Source organism: Carcharhinus amblyrhynchos, unplaced genomic scaffold (genome assembly GCF_965287045.1).
Source record: "Carcharhinus amblyrhynchos unplaced genomic scaffold, sCarAmb.v2.hapA scaffold_43, whole genome shotgun sequence".
Taxonomy (NCBI): Eukaryota; Metazoa; Chordata; class Chondrichthyes; order Carcharhiniformes; family Carcharhinidae; genus Carcharhinus; species Carcharhinus amblyrhynchos.
The window spans coordinates 499427-519178 of NW_027649784.1; the positions used below are offsets into that span (position 1 = coordinate 499427).

Here is a 19752-nt window from a genome sequence, read left to right on the forward strand (position 1 = left end):
AGGTTTAACAGGATGTTGCCTGGTTTTGGAAGGTAATTAGCTATGAGGAGAGGTTGGAGAAACTGGGATTGTTCTACCTGGAAAGACGGAGGCTGAGGGGGCGACCTGATAGAGGTTTATAAAATTATGAGGGGTATGAATAGGGTGAACAATTGGAAGCTTTTTCCCAGGACAGAAATAACAATTACAACGGAGGTACAAGTTCAAGTTAAGGCCGGGGGGGGAGGTTTTTTTCACAGGATGGTGGGGGCCTACAATGCACTGCCAAGTGAGGGGGTTGAGGCAGTTACATGAGTGACATTTAAGTCTTATCTTGATAAGTATATGAACAAATTTGATTTTGATTTGATTTGATTTAATATTGTCACATGTATTGGGACGCAGTGAAATGTATTGTTTCTCGCGTGCTATACAGACAAAGCATACCGTTCATAGAGTACACAGGGGAGAAGGATTTGATTTATTATTGTCACATGTATTGGGATGCAGTGAAAAGTATTGTTTCTTGCATGCTATACAGACAAAGCTTACAGTTCATAGAGTACATAGTGGAGAAGGATTTGGTTTGATTTATTGTCACATATTGGGATACAGTGAAAAATATTGTTTCTTGTGCGCTATAAAGACAAAGCATACTGTTCATAGAGTACATAGGGGAGAAGGATTTGATTTATTATTGTCACATGTATTGGGATATAGTGAAAAGTATTGTTTCTTGTACGCTATACAGACAAAGCATAGTGATCATAGAGTACATAGGGAAGGAGGATTTGATTTGATTTATTATTGTCATATGTATTGGGATACGTGAAAAGTATTGTTTATTGTGTGCTGTACAGAAAAAGCATACGTTCTTAGAGAACAAAAGGAGAGAGTGCACAATGTAGTGTTACAGTCATAGCTAGGGTGTAGAGAAAGATCAACTTAATGCGAGGTAGGTCCATTCAAAAGTCTGATGGGCAGTGGGGAAGAAGCTGTTCTTGAGTTGGTTGGTACGTGACCTCAGACTTTTGTATCTTTTTCCCAAAGGAAGAAGGTTGAAGAGAATATGTCTGGGATGCGTGGGGTCCTTGATTATGCTGGCTGCTTTGCTGAGGCAGCAGGAAGTGTAGACAGAGTCAATGGATGGGAGGCTGGTTTGCACGATGGATTGGCTACATTCACGACCTTTTGTAGTTCCTTGCGATCTTGGGCAGAGCAGGAGCCACAGTAGGCTGTGATATAACCAGAAAGAATGTTCTCTGTAGTGCATCTGTAAAAGTTGGTGAGAGTTGCAGCTGACATGACAAATTTCCTTTGTCTTCTGAGAAAGTAGAGGCATTGGTGGGCTTTCTTAACTATAACATCGGCATAGGGCGGGACCAGGAAAGGTTGTTGGTGACCTGGACACCTAAAAACTTGAAGCCCTTGGCCCTTTCTACTTTGTTGATGTAGACAGGGGCATGTTCTCTTTTATTCTTCCTGATGTTAATGACAATCTTCTTCATTTTGTTGACATGTTGTCACAGAGTCATAGAGGTTTACAGCAGGGAAACAGGCCCTTCAGCCCAACTTGTCCGTGCTGCCCTTTTTCTCTTCCACCTTATGCAAGGACCTGGAAGGTCAATCCACCCTACCTGGACTCACCTGAATAAGGTAGAGCTGTGAAGCAGGTACTGGCAGTGGTATTACTGGTGGCAACAGGACAAGTGAGAGAGAGCCAGCACTCAGAAGATAAGCTGCTCTAGGGAGAAATTAATATTTTAATCCCTCGCGTTGGTGGAATGAATGCGTTGCGCTACATCTTGCTCTGAATGCAGGATCTTAGCCACCCTGAAAGAATCTAAGTAGCTCTCCCTGTGGCAATTCATCAGCCTCATGGGAACCATTTCTCTTTAACTCCTTAAAGCACTCTGTGTTATTCTGGTCATGGCCAGGAGTGTGAACTCACAGCCAGAATAGTCTAGTCTCTTTCCACGGCAACTGAGATCCAAAGTGAAAGTTTTGAGGTCTACTTTTTTAGGGAAAAAAATTTTACAAACACATTTTAAAGTTCGAGTCCAGGTGGAAATCACACAAAGGACTGAGGAAATCTACAATTCTCTGCCACAAAAGGCTGTGAATGCGAAAGGTTAATTTGATTTATTATAAGACCATAAGATGTAGGAGCAGAATTAGGCCACTCGGCCCATCAGTTCTGCTCCACCATTTGATCACGGCCAATATTTTTCTCGTAAAATCCCCACAGTGCAGAAGGAGGCTATTCAGTCCATCAATCTGCACCCACCACAATCCCACCCAGGTCCTATTCCCATAACCCCACAATTTACCCAGCTAATCCCCCTGAAATTAAGGGTCAGTTTAGCATAGCCAGTCCACCTAACCTGCACATCTTTGGACACTACAGGAGCAATTTAGCATGGCCTATTCTTCTCATCTATGCATCTTTAGACACTAAAAAGCAATTTAGCATGGCCAATCCACCTAACCTACAAACTTTTGGAGTGTGGGAGGAAACTGGAGCACCCGGAGGAAACACACGCAGACGCGGGGAGAGAGCGTGCAGACTCCACACAGACAGTGACCCAAGCAAAGAATCAAACCCGGGTCCCTGGCGCTGTGAGGCGGTGGTGCTAACCACCGTATCACCCATTGTTCGTCTCAGTGGTTGGGCTGCGTGGACCCTTCCCTTCTCCAACAGCCCTAACGCTCAACTGCCAAGGCTGGGACTGAGTCCTGAGCCCTGAGCAAGCTGGCAAGTGGCAGTCACGGAGCAGTAGCCCGGGGAAAGAGGTAAAACCACTGGGGGGAGAGAGAGAGAGCAACAGGGACTCCAGCACATCAAACGGAAAGGTCAGTCTGAATTCCTGGCCATTCTGTAGCTGCAAAGGTTAAATGACTGGAATTCATTCGCTGAAAGTCAAACAGGCCTTAATCCTGCTTTCCATTTTCTTAACTGCAATAAATTGAGAATTAAAATGCTTTTTCTTGGCAGACAATGAACCCCTGTCAAAACTCCCCACAAAATCCACTGCCTTCTAAATTGCTTTAAAAGAGATTTTTTCCATTGCTTATTCCCGCACCCCCCACCCACCCCTTCTCTCTGAGGGATACTGAGGCACACTGAGATGGTTCTAGGCAGAGAGACAACTAATCAGCCAGGGACAAGGCAGTGAGAGTGTATGTATGCAAGGGTGTGTGTGTGTGTGTCTGTGTGCGCGTGCGCGAGAGTGTGAGTGGGTGTGTGTGTGAGTGAGTGAGAGTGTGAGTGGGTGTGTGTGTGAGTGAGTGAGAGTGTGAGTGGGTGTGTGTGAGTGAGTGAGTGTGCGAGTGTGAGTGGGTGTGTGTGTGAGAGACTGTGTACACGTGTGTGTGTGAGTGTGAGCGTATGTGTGTGTGTGTGTGGGGGCGGGGGGGTACTGTAAGACAGAACATAATCAGGGATTGCAGCAAATACTCAGCAGTTCAAACAGCTTCCATGGAGAGGAGCAGAGTTAAAGGTCTTAAAGGAAAGATAGAAGGATGGTAGGAGTCGAGGGCCTGAATGCGATTACTGTCACTAGAGAGGTAGTGCTTGATCGACTAGCGGGACTGATGGTGGGCAAGTCCCCAGGACCGGATGGAATGCATCCCAGGGTTCTGAAGGAAATGGCAGAGGTGACAGTAGACGCCTTAGTGATTATTTACCAAACTTCGCTGGATTCCGGGGAAGTGCCGGAAGATTGGAAAACGGCTAATGTTACGCCGCTGTTTAAAAAAGGTAGCAGGCAAAAGGCAGGGAATTATAGGCTGGTTAGTTTAACGTCTGTTGTTGGAAAAATGCTTGAATCCGTCATCAAAGAAGAAATAGTGAGGCATCTAGAGAAGAATTGTTTGATAGAGCAGCTGCAGCACGGATTCGTCAAGGGGAAGTCGTGTTTGACAAATTTATTGGAATTCTATGAGGATGTGACTAGTGCGGTAGACAGAGTGGAACCGGTGGAAGTGGTATTTCTCAATTTTCAAAAGGCGTTTGATAAGGTGCCGCACAAAAGGTTGCTTCAGAAGGTTAGGGGGCATGGAGTGGGGGGTAAGGTGTTAGCATGGATAGAGGATTGGTTGTCTAATAGGAGGCAGAGAGTTGGTATCAATGGGTGCTATTCTGATTGGCGGTTGGTAACGAGTGGAGTGCCGCAGGGATCGGTGCTGGGGCCTCAGCTATTTACCATTTATATAGATGATCTGGAGGAGGGGGCTGAGTGTAGGGTGTCGAAATTTGCTGATGACACGAAGGTGAGTGGAAAAGCAAATTGTGCGAAGGGTGTGGAAAGTCTGCAGAGGGATCTAGATAGGCTGAGCGAGTGGGCGAGGACCTGGCAGATGGAGTACAATGTTAGCAAGTGTGAGGTTATCCACTTTGGCAGAAATAATAGTTGGAGATTTAAAGGGTGAAAAGCTGCAGCATGCTACGGTGCAGAGAGACCTGGGGGTCCTTGTGCATGAGTCGCAAAAACCCAGTCTGCAGGTGCAGCAGGTGATCAAGAAGGCGAATAGGATGCTGGCCTTTATAGCGAGGGGGATAGAATATAAAAGCAGGGAGGTCTTGCTGCAGCTGTACAGGGCACTGGTGAGGCCGCAGCTGGAGTACTGTGTGCAGTTTTGGTCGCCGCACTTGCGCAAGGATATTTTGACCTTGGAGGGAGTGCAGAGGAGGTTCACTAGGCTGATACCAGAGATGAGGGGGTTGGACTATGAAGAGAGACTAAATAGACTGGGTCTGTACTCGTTGGAGTTTAGAAGGATGAGGGGGGATCTTATAGAGATGTATAAGATAATAAAGGGGATGGATAGGGTAGAGGTGGAGAGATGCTTCCCGCTCAGAAAGGACAACAGGACTAGAGGGCACAGCCTCAAGATAAGGGGGGCGCAGTTTAGAACGGAGTTGAGGAGGAACTTCTCCACTCAAAGGGTGGTGAATCTCTGGAATTCTCTGCCCGTTGAAGTGGTGGAGGCTACCTCATTAAATATATTTAAGACACGGGTAGATAGGTTTTTGGTAGGCAAGGGAATTAAAGGTTATGGGGAGAAAGCGAAAAAGTGGAACTGAGCCACTTCAGATCAGCCATGATCTTATTGAATGGCGGGGCAGGCTCGAAGGGCTAGATGGCCTACTCCTGCACCTACTTCTTATGTTCTTATGGTTGATGACTGCGATAGATCGAGGGAGACTCAGCGTGGCTCATATTAATTGCCAAATAAGGTCAGACTAAAAGATACTGGGACTGCTCTGCACAATTCCAATTGCAAGTCCACCCTTGACCCGTGGTACCTTTGGCTCAGCTTTCCACCAGGATGGATCACAAGGTCCTCTCCGAACATGTGGCCCTCGTAAATTCAACACCGCCCTCCACCCCTTAAAGGAACATGCAACTACAATGACCCAGTGTAGGACTGGAAGGACAGGATGGGCAAATTATCATGTCTGTGATCGGGTTGGATTACAGCAGGAGCGATGGAATGACAAAAGTTCCCCTGGCTGAAATGCTAAAAGGAGTGGAAATGTGTTAAGCAAATAAAGAAGTGTCCATTTAAGTTACAATAGCAATGCTGCCCAAATGCAATTTGAAGACTATCTATGTGTGAGTTTGCATGTTCTCCCCATCTGCGTGGTTTTCCTCCAGGTGCTCTGGTTTCCTCCCACAGTTCGAAAGACGTGCTAAATTCTCCCTCAGTGTTACCTGAACAGGCACCTGGAATGTGGTGACTAGGGAATCGTAGAATCCCTACAATGCAGAAAAGGAGGCCATTCAGCCCAACTTGGGACACTTAGGGAGCGGCATGGTTAGCACTGTTACCTCACAGTGCCAGGGACCTGGGTTCGATTCCCAGCTTCAGTCACTGTTTATGCGGGGAGCTGCACATTCACCCCTTGTCTGTGTGGGTTTCCTCCGGGTGCTCCGATTTCCTCTCAGTCCAAAAGATGTGCAGGTTAGGTGGATTGGCTGTGCTAAATTGCTCCTCAGTGTCCAAAGGTGTGCAGGTTAGGTGGTTTGGCCATACTAAATTGTCCCTTAGTGTCCAAAGATGCAGGTTAGGTGGATTGGCCATGCTAAATTGCTCCTTAGTGTCCAAAGATGTGCAGGTTAGGTGGATTGGCCATACTAAATTGTCCCTTATGTCCAAAGATGTGCAGTTTAGGTGGATTGGCCATGCTAAATTGCCCCTTAGTGTCCAAAGATGTGCGGGTTAGGTGGACTGGCCATGCTAAATTGCCCCTTAGTGTCCAAAGATGTGCGGGTTAGGTGGATTGGCTGTGCTAAATTACCCCTTAGTGTAAAGGGGATACGCCAGTGTAAATATATGAGGTTACGGGAACAGGCCTGGGAGGGATTGTGGACAAGTGGAGATGCAATGGGCCTCCTTCTGCTCTGTAAGATTCTATGATACTATCACCAGGCCTCATTGGGATCAAAAAGATAAAAGCAAATTACTGCGGATGCTGGAATCTGAAACCGAAAGAGAAAATGCTGGAAAATTTCAGCAGGTCTGGCAGCATCTGTAAGGAGAGAAAAGAGCTGACATTTTGAGACCAGATGACCCTTTGTCAAAGCTAAAAGGCAGAAAACATACACCTCAGCTATGACTGTATCACTACACACTACACTCTCTCCTTTTTCTGTATGAACGATATTCTCTGTCTGAATAGCGCGCAAGAAATAATACCGTATCCCAATATGTGACAATAAATCAAATCAAATCCTTCTCCCCTGTGTACTCTATGAACAGTATGCTTTGTCTGTATAGCACGCAAGAAACATACTTTTCACTATATTCCAATACAGCGCGCAAGAAACATACTTTTCACTGTATCCCAATACGTGACATTAATATATCAAATCCTTCTTCCCTATGTACTCTATGAACGGTATGCATTGTCTATATAGTGCGCAAGAAACGATACTTTTCACTGTATCCTAATATATGTGACATAATAAAATCAAATCCTTCTCCCCTATGGATTCTATGAATGGTATGCATTGTCTATATAGTGCGCAAGAAACAATACTTTTCACTGTATCCCAATACACGTGCCAATAATAAATCAAATCAAATTCTTCTCCCCTATGTACTCTATGAACGGTATGCATTGTCTATATAGTGCTCAAAAAGCAATACTTTTCACTGTATCCCAATACATGTCACAATAATAAATCAAATCAAATCCTTCTCCTCTATGGACTCTATGAATGGTATGCTTTGTACAAGCACACACAAAAAAAATACTTTTCACTGTATCACAATACATGTGACAATACTAAATCAAATATTAAGTTGATCTTTCTTTACATCCTTGCTATAAATGTAACATTACGTTCTGCACCCTCTCCTTTCCTTCTCCCCTGTGCACTCTATGAACAGTATGCTTTGTCTGAGTTTTGACAAAGGGTCACCTGGATTCGAGACGTCAGCTCTTTTTCTCTCTGCTTCCGGACACTGCCAGACCTGCTGAGATTTTCCAGCACCTTCTCTCATTGGGGTCAGCCTGTTCTCTACTGCCGTTGCGTTGGCAGCCGTTGCTGTTCGGATTATCACGGTGGAGGGCCCTTTATGAACCCAGTCGAAATTAAAAAAATCAAAATAGCTCAGCAACGTACTTGACTTAACTCCCCACCCACCCACCATCCCCTCCCTACCCTCCGGAGCCAGTTAATCAGCAGAGACTCCTGACTTGCTGTTAACTTCTTTACAGGAATATTTTGTAATTCAGATACATCACACAACACACACACACACACACACACACACACACACACACAATGACAACATAACAGTAAAGATGTGCAGGTCATGATAGGCAGGCCAGGCTGGTTTGATCCAGAGTTTGAAGATCAAGCCTGCCTTATATAAAAGACGGACTCCGGAGTAAGCAACAAGTGGAAATCCAGGACCCAGGCCAGTCACAGCAAGCAGCTGACTCCCAGATCCTGGGCTCCGGCTCGGAGATGCCTCCCTACTCCGAGAAGAATGACCTGGACAAGGAGGAGGAGGAGGCAGCCAGGACGGAAGGCGAGGCAGCCGGCAGCCCCTCGCAGGTCAGCAGGGCGGAGAGGGAGGGCAGGAAGCTGGAGCAGCCAGGCGTTGAGGAGGGACATGAGCCATACAAGCGCTACTTTGCGACAGAGGAAGGCCAAAGCACTGCCCGGAAGAGGGCACAGAGGATGCTCAAGATCTTAAAGCGTAAGTGGAATGCTTGGCGAGTGGGATTAATGGATTGGAATTCCGCAGCACAGAGAGGCCGTTCAGCCCATTGTGTCGATGCTTCGTGCATCGAGAATTAATTCCACTGTCCTGCTCTCTCCCCATAGCCCTGTATCAATTCCAAACTAACCCCACTGCCCCACTCCCTCCCCATAGCCTTATATCACTCTCCAAACTAATCCCACTGCTCCACTCTCTCCTCATAGCCCTGTATCAATCCCTAAACTAATCCTACTGTCCAGCTCTATCCCTATAGCCCTGTATCAATCACAAACTAATCCCACTGCCCTGCTCTCTCCCGAGACCCTGTATCAATTCCCAAACTAATCCCACTGCCCCACTCTCTCCCCATAGCCCTGTATCAATTCCCAAACTAATCCCACTGTCCCACTCTCTCCCCATAGCCAAGTATCAATCCCCAAACTAATCCCATTGCCCCGCTCTCTCCCCATAGCCCTGTATCAATCCCCAAACTAATCCCACTGCCTCACTCTCTTCCTATAGCCCTGTATCAATCCCCAGACTGATCCCACTGCTCTACATCTATCCCGTTCGAAACCTAAAATACTCACATTGCGCTGCTGTACCTTATCATTCTGCATGAATGGAATCAGCCTGTTAAAGCTTCCTCGCCTTAATCTCAGTTTGATCTTTGCAAGGAATTCTGGCTATTTCACAATGAGATTCTGTCCTGATAGCTGGTCCCCAATCTGAAGACATTTATGATGACATTTATTTAAGCTGCATCGATTAAACTCATTTGTTGGAGAGAGAGAGGTCTCTTGCAATTGTTTGCTAGCTTGGGTCACTGTCCATGTGGAGTTTGCACACTCTCCCCTTCTCTGTGTGGGTTTCCTCCAGGTGCTCTGGTTTCCTCCCACAGTCGAAAGTTAGGTGGATTGGCCATGTTAAATTGCCCTTAGTGTCTAATGTTGTGTAGGTTGGTGGCTTGGTCATGTTAAATTACCCCTTAGTGTCCAAAGATGTGCAGGTTACGTGGATTGGCCATGCTAAATTGACCCTTAGTGTCTAAAGATGTGTAGGTTAGATGGATTGGCCATGCTAAATTGCCCCTTGGTGTCCAAAGATGTGCAAGTCAAGTGGACTGGCCATGCTAAATTGCTCCTTAGTATCCAAAGATGTGCAAGTTAGGTGGATTGACCATGCTAAATTGTCCCTTAGTGTCCAAAGACGTGTAGGTTAGGTGAATCTCTGGAATTCTCTGCCCGTTGAAGTGGTGGAGGCTGCCTCGCTAAATATTTTTAAGAAGCGGGTTGATGGGTTCTTGATAAGAGAGGGGATTAAGGGTTATGGGGAGAGGGCGGGAAAGTGGAACTGAGCCACGACAGATCAGCCATGATCTTATTGAATGGCGGGGCAGGCTCGAAGGGCTAGATGGCCTACTCCTGCTCCTATTTCTTATGTTCTTATGTTCTTATGATTGGCCGTGGTAAATTCGCCCTTATGTCAGGGGGACTAGCTAGGGTTAAATGATTAGTTTATGTGGATAAGGCCTGAGTGGGATTTTGATCAGTGCAGACTCAATGGGCCGAATGGCCTCCTGCACTGTCGGGATCGTATGGCTTCTACCCTGCACACCTTTGGACACTGGGTTCGATTCCCAGCTCAGGTCACTGTCTGTGTGGGGTCTGCACATTCTCCCTGTGTCTGCGTGGATTTCCTCCGGGTGCTCTGGTTTCATCGCATAGTCCGAAAGACGTGTGGGTTAGACGGATCGGCCGTGCTAAATTCTCCCTGAACAGGCATGTGGCGACTCGGGGATTTTCACACTAACTTCATTGTAGCATTAATGTAAGCCTTACTTATGACATTAATAAATAAACTTTACATTTAAATTGACTAGGAGGTTGGTCACAGTCTGGGGGCTTCAGCCTGATATCCTTGTTTAATTACAGCATTCATACTGTCTGTGCGACACCAGATCCTGAAGTTTGGAGAGGACTGGATCTTCCTGTTTCTGCTGGGTATGTTCATGGCCACCATTAGTTTCAGCTTGGATGTCATCACTTCAAAGTTCCAAAGAGGTAACAAAATACTTCCTGCCAGACAAAAATAGTGCTCTTCATCTCATTGCCATTTGCAGTATCACAACAGCTGTAAACTCAAAACTCACTCTGATCTTGAATCACGCAGTCATTCGGCCTATCTCCCATGTGTTAGCATCTTCAATGAGGGTGGCACAACGGTTAGCGCTGCTGTCTCATGAGCGCCAAGGACCCGAGTTTGATTCCCGGCTGTGAGTCACTGCCTGTGCAGAGTTCACCTTCTGCACCCCCCCCCCAATTCTCTGCGTGGCTTTCTTCCGGGTGCTCTGGTTTCCTCCCACAGTCTGAAAGAATGCGCTGGTTAGAAGGATTGTCCATGCTAAATTGCCCCTTAGTGTCCAAAGATGTACAGGTTAGGTGGATTGGCTATGCTACACTGCCCCTTAGTGTCCAAAGATGTGCAGGTTAGGTGGATTGGCCATGCTACATTGCCCCTTAGTGTCCAAAGATGTGCAGGTTAGGTGGATTGGCCATGTTAAATTGCCCCTTAGTGTCCAAAGATGTGCAGTTTAGGTGGATTGGCCATGATACATTGCCCCTTAGTGTCAGGGAGATTAGCAGCAGGGACCCAGGTTCAATTCCTGGCTATGGGTCACTGAAACTGCAGAGTCTGCTGCTTCTCCCCTGTGTCTGTGTGAATTTCGTCCTGGTGCTCTGGTTTCCTCTCAAAGATCACGCCAAAGATGTATTGGTTAGGTGCTAAATTCTCCCTCAGGAGGGATGGGAGGAAACCGGAGCGCCCAGAGGAAAACCACGCAAACACGGAGGAAAATGTGCAGACTCCATGCAGAAAGTGGCACAAGCTGGGATTAGAACCCAGATCCCTGGCGCTGAGGCAGCAGTGCTAACCATCATGCCACCCAGGTGGGACATTTAAGGGAGTCTTCAGGGGAAAGTTTTTCATACTTCTGTATGTGGTGGGTGCCTGGATCACACTGGCAGTGGAAGCAGACACATTAAGCAATGTCAAAATAATAGAGATTTACAACATGGAAACAGGCCCTTCGGCCCAACTTGTCCATGCCACCCTTTTTTTTCAACTACTAAACTTGTCCAAATTGGCCCATATCCTTCTATTCAAAATGAATCCATGACGGAGATGCAAATAGAGGGATAGAAACGACCTCTTGGCACCAGCTTGGTGGACTGAAGATCCTGTTCCTGTGCGATATTGTTCTTTGATTTCCCATGGTAAATGACACAAGGAATCAAAATTAAGAATCTGTCTCCCAGAATGGTGCTAAATTGGATCCACCCCCTTAAAAGACATCAAGACTGCCATTATTTTTAGTTAACTCTTCAATTTGACATTAAATTAGATTATAGATTTTATGGTTAAACATCCATTACGCAAACCAGCCTCCCATCCATTGATTCTGTCGACACTTACCACTTCCTTGGAGAAAGCAGTCAGCATAATCAAGTACCCCACGCACCCCAGACATTCTCTCTTCCACCTTCTTCCATCGAGAAAAAGATACAAAAGTCTGAGGTCAAGTACCAACCGACTGAAGAACAGTTTCTTCCCTGCTGCTGTCAGAGTTTTGAATGGACCTACCTCACATTAAGTTGATCTTTCTCTACACCCTAGCTATGACATTCTGCACCCTCTCCTTTCCTTCTCTATGAACGGTATACTTTGTCTTTATAGCGCAAGAAACAATACTTCCCACATGTGACAATAATAAATTAAATCAAATCCTTCTCCCCTGTGTACTCTATGAATGGTATGCTTTGTCTGTATAGCGCGCAAGAAACAATACTTTTCACTGTATCCCAATACATGTGACAATAATAAGTCAAATCAAATCCTTCTCCCCTATGTACTCTATGAACAGTATGCTTTGTCTGTATCCCCTATGTACTCTATGAATGGTATGCTTTGTCTGTAACGTGTGCAAGAAAAATACTTTTCATTGCATCCCAATACATGTGACAATAATAAACCAAATCAAATCCTTCTCCCCATGTACTCTATGAATGGTATGCTTTGTCTGTATAGCGTGCAAGAAACAATACTTTTCACTGTATCCCAATACACGTGACAATAATAAATAAAATCAAATCAAACCTTGTTTTACGTGCACATCGTTTCAGCCAGACTGGCTTGAAAGAAAAAGCTGCACAGACGGGAATCAGCGGAATGTGGCAACCCAGTGCATTGCCAACGGTCAATAAAAATGTCTGTTAGGCACTCAGATGGGCCGCGTGTGGCCACCAGACTACAGGTTGACAACTTATGTTATGGGTATCCTGAAATTAATTTTACCACCTGTGAGATGCTATTTCCTTTCTTTGAGAAGCATTCCCCTAACCCATTAATTCATCCAGGCATCTATCTCAGGGATTTGATGCCCTAGACTTTCAGTTAGGTGCGTTATCACGCAGTCCGCTTGTATTGTTAAGGTCTGTGGCCTTAAAGCTGGCATGACATTGAGAAAGCTTAAGAAATGTGTTCCGTTGGAATTTTGGAACAAAAGGAAGAAAAGAGGCATGCTGTCGAAGTTTTTCATCTTGCACTCATCAGGACAAATGCAAGAATGTCAAACAGCAAACAATCACAGCAAATTTATACTACAGGAGAAATAGGTGATTGTTGGCACATGGATTCTGATCGTCTGAGTTGTTGCCATGAAGAAAACGACAGGGCACTACAGGCTCTCCAACCTCCTGAGTAATTCAGAAAAAGCCCGAGGCTTGGACATATTCCTTTTGTTTTCAGAGAACATTTGCAGAGGCGCCAGGGACCTGGGTTCAATTCCCAGCAGCACGATGGCACAGTGGTTAGCACTGTTGTCCCACGGCACCAGGGATCCCGGTTCAATTCCCGGCTTGGGTCACTGTCTGTATGGAGTTTGCACATTCTCCCCGTGTCTGCGTGGGTTTCCTCCAGGTGATCCAGTTTCCTCCCACAGTCTGAAAGATGTGCTCATTAGGTGTTCTCGTGCCCACATGTCTGTCATTGGCTTGCTGCAATGTTCCAGTGAAGCTCAAACTGGAGGAACACCATCTCATCTTCCAGCTCGGTGCTTTACAGCCTTCCAGTCTCAACATCAAATTCAACAACTTCAGATGATTTGTTCTACCCCACCTCGACCCCTTGATTTTATTCTATTTTGCTTAATTTTTTATTAATCTCTACCTTTTATTTCTTTATTGTCTTTCTCCATTTCCACACCCCCCAACTCTTTCCCCCTACTCCCTCCCCCTTCCCTTACCTTTTCTCCCTCTTTGCTTCCCCTTTTCCAAATTTTACCTCTGTCCCCTCCCCCAACATCTTTATCTGTCACAGTTTACCCTCTCTGCCATTGGCCATTCACACCTCCTCTCTATGGACTGCCATTAGCAGCCTTTCCCCTGGTTCCTGTGGCTATAACTCATTTTTCATTCCCTCCCTCTTCAATATCTTCTACTTTCTCTGCCTTTTCGCTTTGACAAAGGGTGATCCGGACTCGAAACATCAGCTCTTTTCTCTCCTTACAGATGCTGTCAGACTGCTGAGACTTTCCAGCAGGTTTAAGATTCCAGCATCCATAGGAATTTGCTATTATGCAGGTTAGGGTGCATTAGCCATACTAAATTCTCTTTCAGTGTTACCCGAACAGGCGTCGGAGTGTGTTGACTCGGGAATTTTCATGGTAACTTCATTGCAATGTTAATGTAAGCTTGTGACACGACTCAATAAACTTTAAACTTAAAAAAAACTTTCCCCATGTTTATAAATATATGTCACTTTTATCAAGAATAAGTAAGCCACAATATGAGCTTGACTGATTTTCTTAAATTGGTTGTCAGTATAGCTATTAGCGTACTCAGTGTTGTTCAGCAGATGCTGCCCAACTGAGGGATTGCATGTAATAGTCAATGTTTTCCAGGGTGGAAGAGTCAATTACTGTGGGGCATAGTTTCAGGTGTGAGGGGGAAGGTCTAAGAGAGATGTACGAGGCAAGTTTTTTTACACAGAGGGTGGTGGATGCTTGGAACTTGCTGCCGGGGGAGGTAGTGGAAGCAGATATGGTAGTGACTTTTACAGGGCAAATACATGAATAGGATGGGAATAGGGGGATATGGTCCCTGGAAGAGTAGGGGGTTTTAGTTCAGTCGGGCAGCATGGTTGGTGCAGGCTTGGAGGGCCAAAGGGCCTGTTCCTGTGCTGTAATTTTCTTTGTTCTTTGTCTTGCTTTGGGGCATTGAGGGTGCATCCTAGATGAGTATGTTCTGTCCTCGCTCTATAACTCTCACCCACAGAAACATGCTGTATGATTCAGTCAGCCAATCGCTGAGGAGAGTATTGAGGTAAACGAACACTAATGGGTCTGGTGGTGACGTGGGTGGCATCCTGCCTCTGAGCCAGAAACTCTGGGTTCAAGTCCCACCCCAGATCACGCGGCCAAACAGGGTGAATGTCAAATCTGTAAATCCATCACAGCTCACCAATATCTCGTGGTGCGAGCAGGGAGACTCCTGGTCAGCCACTCTTGAGGTGGAGTGACGCCCTTGAAGCTCTGGGAGTGTTGGTTATATCGGTGTTGTGATGTTAGTATTAATAAAATTATGTATATAAAATACTTTTAAAATGCGAAGAATTGTAAAATTGTATGGCTTGTTAAAAAAAGATAACTTTTTGCCATGTCTAAAGAGTTAAAAGCAATGCAGGCGTGAATGCTGTACATAGAGAACACAGAGTAAAACATTTTATCACAAATCTAGGCAGTGGTGCTACTGGGACAACCCAGTGTTTTTTGAATTTTAACCAATCAACCACGCATTTCAATAGCAGCAGCCTATCAGATTTGAATTTGATGTTTTGCTAACTGGTAAACCAATCCTACTGTGGGGATCTTTGTACATCATCAGAGGTATAAAAGCCTCCCAGCTCGAGAGAGCCAGACAGCAACTGCCTCTGCCACAGCTCACAGCTAGACAGAGAAAGACAGAGAGAGAAAGACAATGAGCAGCTGACTCTGCTAGTGTAACAGTCACATTTGTGTCCTAAAAGAAAGCGTCATCTCAATCGCAAAGGTACCAACAGAAGACAGTGAAGACAGAGGAAGTCAGTGAAAAAGATAGAAGATTCTAGAAGATAAAAGCTGGTTATCTTTTGAGAGTGACTAGAAATTCATTTTTATTGTTTGTTAGTAAGTGGGAACTGGATTTATCGATTAGAATATACTGACACTATAGTTAAGAAAGCCCACCCACGTCTCTACCTTCTCAAAAGACTAAAGAAATTTGGCAGGTCAGCTATGACTCTCACCAACTTTTAAAGATGCACAATAGAAAGTATCCTTTCTGGTTGTATCACAGCTTGATGTGGCTCATGCTCTGCCAAGACCGCAAGGAACTACAAAGGGTCGAGAAAGTAGCCCAATCCATCACATAATCCAGCCTCCCATTCACTGACTCTGTCTACACTTCCTGCTGCCTCAGGAAAAGTAGCCAGCATAATCAAGGAACCTACGCATCCCAGACATTCTCTCTTCCACCTTCTTCTGTCAGGAAAAAGATACAAAAGTCTGAGGTCACGTACCAACCGAAGAACAGCTTCTTCCCTGCTGCTGTCAGACTTTTGAATGGACCTACCTCACATTAAGTTGATCTTTCTCTACACCCTAGCTATGACTGTAACACTACATTCTGCACCCTTTCCTTTCCTTCTCTATGAATGGCATGCTTTGTCTGTATAGTGCACAAGAAACAATACTTTTCACTGTATCCCAATACATGTGACAATAATAAATCAAATCCTTCTTCCCTATGCACTCTCTGAACAGTATGCTTTGTCGGTATAGCACACAAGAAATAATGCTTTTCACTGTATCCCAATACATGTGACAATAATAAATCAAATCAAATCCTTCTCCCCTATGTACTCTATGAACAGTAGGCTTTGTCTGTATAATGCACAAGAAATAATACTTTTCACTGTATCCCAGTAAATGTGACAATAATAAATCAAATCAAATCCTTCTCCCGTATATATTCTATGAACAGTATGCTTTGTCTGTATAGTGTACAAGAAACAGTACTTTTCACTGTATCTCAATACATGTAGCAATAATAAATCAAATCAAATCCTTCTCCCCAATGCACTTTATGAACAGTATGCTTTGTATAGCGTGCAAGAAACAATACTTCACACTGTATCCCAATACATGTAACAATAATAAATCAAATCAAATCCTTCTCCCCTCTGTACTCTATGTACGGTATGCTTTGTCTGTAGAGCATGCAAGAAACAATACTTTTCTCTGTATCCCAGTACATGTGACAATAATAAATCAAATCAAATGCAAAAGGGCAGAGGAGATAAGTATCTCTCCAAGTGGGGAAGGTTGGGGAAACCTCTAACTAGAAGCAGAGGTTAGTTAATATAAAATAAGCCATGTATGTTCACGAGTTCATTCTCCTCTCTCTGTGCCAGCCAACCTGTGGGTCTACGACATGCTGGAAAACTACCGGTATCTGCAGTACTTCTCATGGGTCCTTTATCATGTCATCCTCACCATGGTGTCAGCTGGAGTGGCCAAATACATCTCACCGCAGGCAGCAGGTACGGCAAAGACCCCACCTCCCCCTCCACCCCACACCTCCCCTCCCATCATCTGGGTGTCTGCGGGATTGTTACTAATGCCTTGATGGGAGCTTGGAGTGGGGGGAGGTGGCGGGAAGTTAGAATTTATCAAATTGTTTTCTTCTTGAGAACGGGTTTAATTTGTTAGAAGGTTCAATACCCGGACAGGTCTACCATCACCCGGTGCAAAAGGTGGGGGCACGGATGGTGGAATGGGGGGAGGTGTACCTCCTCGTGAACCGGCTCCTCGTGGGACTGGCTAAATTTGCTATCAACGAGTCCTGGCAGACATCCAACCCAAGTCTGCTCTGCTCGGGGCTATGTACACGGCCGGTTGTCCCTGGAGAGGAAGGGAGAATGGTAGGGGGTTGTGGGGGGCGGGGGGGTGCGGTGGCTAGCGCTGCCATAGACAGAAGGACAAAGGAAATGTGAACAGGGAGAATAAAGGCAAGAATGGAGCCTCCCATCATAGAGGTTCCCTCTTCCCCTCACCCTCCCAGTACAAATCTTGTCCTAGCCTTCAGCTCTGACGAAGGGCCATCCTGACAAAACACTGAATGTGTTCAAGAGGCGGCTGGATATAGCACATGGGGGATCAAAGGTTATGGGGGGAGAAAGCAGGTTTAGGCTACTGAGCTGGACAATCAGCCACGATCATGATGAATGGAGGAGCAGGCTCAAGGGGCCGAATGGATTCATCCAGCTGCTATCTTCTGTGTCTGGGTAGAAGGGCAGACTGTCGGTTCGGACAACTGACGGGACTGATTGACAGCAATTTAGCCTGGCCCAGATTGACGAGGAGGTCCAGACTCAAAACGTTGGCTCCATTCTCTCTCCTCAGTGGACCCACTGAGATTTTCCAGCTTTGTCTGTTTCTCCATCTTACCCGGAGCTGACCTTTTGCAGTTCCTCACAACCTGCCAAGAGCAACATTAACGATAGTGTGTAAGTAGGCCATTTGGCCCATCGAGCCTGCACCGACCACAATCCCACACATGCCTACAACCCAAACTATTTAACCTGTTATACCTCTGACACTAAGGGGCAATTTAGCACGGCCAATCCACCTAACCCGCACATCTTTGGACACTAAGGGGCAATTTAGTATGGCCAATCCAGCTAACCTGTATATCTTTGGACACTAAGGGGCAATTTAGCATGGCCAATTCACCTTACCTGTACATCTTTGGACGATGGGACTAACCCGAAAGCTAGTGAGTGTACTATCAAATAAATTGGTTGGACTTAAACCTGGTGTTGTCAGACTTTTTACTGTGTTTACCCCAGTCCAACGCCGGCACATCCACATCCAATTCTGGTCACCACTCTACCAGAAGGGAAGTGGAGGCTTTGGAGAGAGTGCAGAAAAGGTTTACCAGGATGTAGCCTGGTATTGGAGGGTATTAGCTACAAGGAGAGATTGAATAAATTGGGGTTGTTCTCCCTGGAAAGACAGAGGCTGAGGGGTGACCTGATAGAGATTTATAAAATGATGAGGGGGATGTATAGGGTGAACAGTTGGAAGTTTTTTCCCCAGGACAGAAATGACAATTACAAGGGGACACAAGTTCAAGATAAGAGGGGGGAAGGTTCAGTGGAGATGTGCAGGGAAAGTTTTTTACACAGAGAGCGGTGGAGGCCTGGAATGCACTGCCAAGTGAGATGGTTGAGGTAGATATGATAGTGACATTTAAGACTTATCTGGATAGACACATGAACAGTTGGGGAATAGAGGGATACAGGCGTTTGGTCTAGATAGGACAACATGATCGGCGCAGGCTTGAAGGGCTGAAGAGCCTGTTCCTGTGCTGTGCTGTTCTTTGTCCTTCGTTCTTTGAAACCGGAGCACCCAGAGGAAACCCACATAGGGAGAATGTGCAGACTCTGCAAAGACAGTCACCCAAGCCGGGAATCGAACCCGGGTCCCTGACCCTGCGGGACAGCAAAGCTAACTACTGATGGAAGATTTTGCACTTTGTCATCTGGGAAGTAATACGCAGTGTTTGAACATAATCAGTGCAGTATAGACGAAGGATCAAACTCACAAACCCACAAAATCACATAGTGGTATATGAAGTTACATTAAGTCTCCTTCACAGGGACTAAAACCTCCAAGATAAAAAGAGAGCTAGGAATTCAAGAACTGCTAATCAGCATTTCTACGTGGATATAAAGTCCAGATGATTCACATTGCCATGGAGGTGGACTTTGAGAGGGGAAGGTGGAAGAAGATTCACAGGCAAGATGATACTAGTGGGTTCCAGTAGAGGGAGAGCAACTACAGGCAGCAAGAGGCACTCAGATTGAATAGATGAGGCTGGAAGATTCGCCAAACTTGTGCTAGTGGAAGAATCTCCTGGGAAATAATCTCACTGCAAAAGATATTCCTGAGATTAAAAGTTCCCAGGCTGACAAAACAACTAAAGTTAATGCTTGGGAGCTAAGAATAGCCTTGAACTGGTCCAAGAGAATTAAATGTCCACTTAAAGTACAGTGTACAGTATATCTGTGACGTGTGCCTTTGTTTCTATTAAAAGGAAAAGGTGAATGTTTTGTATTGTGGTTTAAATTGTTATGGTTCAGGGTAGAAACAGCATTTTATAAAGCCTGCCTGAATCATAAGTTTAGCATCTTGAATTTGGCTAGGATAAGCATGATACGTTCCACTTCAGGTACGATTCAATCGACCCACGAGGGAGCTTTTACCAAACAAAGTTTATTTAAGAATATAGTTAACGTGCATAGTAAGAAAACGAGCAAGAACTTTTATCAATTACAAACAAGAAACGAAACGATTGTACAATGTCTAACCCTCAAGGAAGACATCTACAAGTCCCAATCAAACCAATCCCATAGACAAAAGACCCTTTCCACAGGGTTAACGCAGCACAGACT

The 19752-nt window shown here is 45.4% G+C and overlaps 1 protein-coding gene across 1 annotated transcript in view; it reads left to right on the forward strand.

The window, feature by feature from the left end:
* The first annotated feature begins 7907 nt into the window (after positions 1–7907).
* LOC145337098 (chloride channel protein ClC-Kb-like) overlaps positions 7908–19752 on the forward strand; it is a 73423-nt gene continuing 61578 nt past the window's right edge. The window contains exons 1-3 of the mRNA XM_080181851.1: positions 7908–8196; positions 10134–10262; positions 16708–16836. Coding sequence (XP_080037977.1) covers positions 7962–8196; positions 10134–10262; positions 16708–16836 — 493 coding nt within the window. The 5' untranslated portion in view covers positions 7908–7961. The remainder of the gene's footprint in view (positions 8197–10133; positions 10263–16707; positions 16837–19752) is intronic.